The sequence below is a fragment of the Trachymyrmex cornetzi genome, unplaced genomic scaffold (assembly GCF_001594075.2).
Source record: "Trachymyrmex cornetzi isolate Tcor2-1 unplaced genomic scaffold, Tcor1.1 scaffold157, whole genome shotgun sequence".
Classification (NCBI taxonomy): domain Eukaryota; kingdom Metazoa; phylum Arthropoda; class Insecta; order Hymenoptera; family Formicidae; genus Trachymyrmex; species Trachymyrmex cornetzi.
The window spans coordinates 317,823-321,059 of NW_017296168.1; the positions used below are offsets into that span (position 1 = coordinate 317,823).

A 3,237-nucleotide genomic window follows, 5' to 3' on the forward strand; every position below is an offset into this window, starting at 1 on the left:
AACTTTTCTTCATTTGATATGCTTAGATATAAAATATACGGAAATTATTTTTCCATATATACGGAAATTATTTTCTCACAGCGCTTGAGACTATAAAGCTCCTAAGCACCGGTCGCTGTGATTGGTGGTGTCCAATCGAGCCGTGATCAATCGGGATCACCCCCTTCCATACCTCGTTTGGAATCCCATCCACCCCCATTGCCTTCCCATCCTTTAAATTCCTGATCACCTTTCTAATTTCCTCCCTACTCAAATCCATTTCTGTCCCTCGCTTCTCCTTTCCTCTTCACCCCTTACCACTCTCCCTTCCACCCTTCCTAATAATTCTTTAAAATATTCCTCCCACTTCCTCATCTCTATCTCCTTATTTATTCCTTTCCATTTCTTCCTTTCTCTGTTTACTATTTCCCATACCTGTCCCTCATTCCTCGCTCCCTCCACTTTTCTTCCCCATCTCTCATTCTCCTCTTCTTTCTTGTTCCCACATAGCTCCTTATACTCCCTTTTTTGTTTCCTGTACTCCTCCCCTCCCCCCTTATCCTTCCTCCATTCCCTTAATACCCTTCTCATCTCAACCTTCTTTTCTTTACACTCTCCATCTCACCATCCCCTTCCCTTCCTTTCTTTCCCTCTCTCCTTTTCTATGCTTCCCAATATCTCCCTTATTCTCTCTCCCATTTCCTTCATCTTCTCATTGCCATCCCCCTCCCTCCATTCCAACCTCCCTACCTCCCTCATCCCATACTTCCCTACTTGCCCCTCTCCCCTCCCCCCCTTTCCCCACTTCCTGCCTCTTCCTCCCCTCAGTGATACTACCAACGGGTGATGATCCGAATCTATTTCCTCCCCAATTTCCATACTCTCTATCTCCTCTCTCGTCTCCTCATCCACCAATACGTAGTCAATCACTGAGTCCCCCCTTCCCCCTGCATATGTCCAATTTCCTTTCTCATCCCCTTTCACATTTCCATTTAAAATCGATCACCCCTTCTCTCTTATAATTTCTACTAACTTGTTTCCCTCCTTGTTCTTCTTGCTATCTATTGAACTTCTTTCCTCTTCCTCCTCACATTCATTCTCTTCCGTTATTCTTCCTCCCTCTCTCCACTTATCTCCTCCTCCCTATTTCCCCCTCCTACTCCTGCCTCTCCTTCCTTGCTCTTTCCCCCTCTTTATATAGCTCTTCCCCCTTACTCCCCTCCCCATCCCCCCCATTTCCTACCCCTGCCAACCCTTAGTTCCTCAACCTCTTCATCCCATTTCCACCATTCCCCTTCAATCCATACCCCTCCCCCCGTCCCATTCTTGCTCTTCCCCCCTCCTTCATCACCACTTATCTCATCCTCCACCTCATCTTCCTCTCTTTTCAAGTCAAATCCTCCTCGATCCATATATATCTCTTCCCTTCACTCTCCATTTATTCCTCATTATTCTCCCCTTGTCCTCTACACTCCCCAACGTTACCACTACCATCCACCCCTTCTCCTTCCTATCCCCCCCCACCTTTCTTATTCTCTCTATCCTCACCCCTACATACTTCCCATTACCTCCTTGATCTTCTCCTCTATTTTCCCTTCATCTACCTTCGCCCCTTTTATCATATTTTTTTTCCTTTTCTTCCTCTCCCTCCACTCACTCTTTCTCTCCACTCTTCTTAACCTTTCCATCCAAATTTCATTCCCTTCTCCCTTTCCCCTCTCCTCCTTCTCTCCCCTAATGCCATCCATCCCTTTCCCCTCCTGCCCCTGCCTTCATTTTATCCAATTCCCTTTCCAGCGCCCTTATCCTCTCCTTCATTTCCTCCTTTTTCCTCATCCATCTTTCTTTCCTCTCCTTCATTTCCTCTTTTATCCTCTCCACTTCCTTTCTCATCCACTCCTTTTGCCCCTCAGCTATCTCCCTTATTTCCTTTCTAACTCCCTTTAACCCTTCCTTCATTTCCTCCCTCATCTCTTTTAGTCACTCCCTCATCCCCCCTTCTTCCCCCATTTTCACCGGTGATCTTATCGTTTTCTTAAACACAATAGACACAGGCAATAGGCATAGGCAACAGGGAATAACGAGCAGTCCAATCAGAGCTCTGGGATATAATATCGAACTTATACCCCAAAGCTCTGATTGGGCTCGTTATTCCCTGTTGCCTGTACCTATTATCTGTGTTTATTGTGTTTCCAGCTATATGCACATTCCACTATCCGTCTTGCCTTGCTCAGCCTATTATAATTGAAAACCTTTTTTTTTTCAGATTTAAGTTTTTGCGCGGATAAAGTCTCATCATGTATGGTGTCAGCTAGAATGCTTCGTTGGCTATTAATACGTATGGTAATGTTATGTTTGTATTTGCAATATTTTTGGCTGCGGGTAGATGTAGAGATCCGTTGCCAAATCATTTGCCAAATTCACTATTTTGTGAAAAACAGTACTGTCACACTGTCGCCCTTCTCCATCAATATCAACCATGGAAAAACAACAATATGAGCATCGCTGATGGCTAGAAGAACGATACTGTGTTGGCCTTAGTAATTATAATATTTCGATCCGCTGTTAGGTGGGCCTATACAATTGAAAAATCGCTTGAAACATATACTGCTCATAATAAAGACATAAATTTAAAAACATTAAAACAAATGTACATGTATTATTATTATACATGTTTTCTGTCAAGGACTCCAATGCACAATGAGTGAAAGTGCAGATTCTTTCAAAATCATCAGCGACTTTTTCCCAATTACTCGAGGAGGGTTGCAAAAAAATCGATGTTTTAAAAAATTCCAAATTGATTCCCACGTTTCGTTGATTATCATATACTACGTTTACACGGCACACTTTATGCCGAAGTTATATCATCGATGCTATGAAAGTGATCAATCACAGTCATTCCATTCTTCAGAGAAACAGCTATGATTGGTCAGTTTCATGACATCGATGTTATGACTTCGGCGTAAAGCGTGCCGTGTAAACGTAGTAAATGTTGGAAAGTTCGTCAAAAGTAATATGTGACATTCGGAAATAATTAAGGGGTAACACCACTGTAACGGCCCAAAAAATTGCACTTTTTCGACATTTTTTTTTATAATGGAAGGAAATGAAATAAAGTATATTCCGTGAAGTTAATAAGCATATATTGAAGTACTTGTAAACATTTTTTCATAAAAAAATATTACAAAATGGCGAAATGGCAGCCATATTCCCGATGCGCCTTTAAAATAAAGGGGTCCGCGGCAAGCAGTGTAGCCG

At 42.7% G+C, this 3,237-nt stretch overlaps 1 protein-coding gene across 1 annotated transcript in view; it reads right to left on the reverse strand.

The window, feature by feature from the left end:
* Nucleotides 1-1,959: 1,959 nt before the first annotated feature.
* The window catches only part of LOC108758473 (uncharacterized), a 3,095-nt gene continuing 1,817 nt past the window's right edge, over nucleotides 1,960-3,237 (reverse strand). The window contains exon 3 of the mRNA XM_018503458.1: nucleotides 1,960-2,013. Coding sequence (XP_018358960.1) covers nucleotides 1,960-2,013 — 54 coding nt within the window. The remainder of the gene's footprint in view (nucleotides 2,014-3,237) is intronic.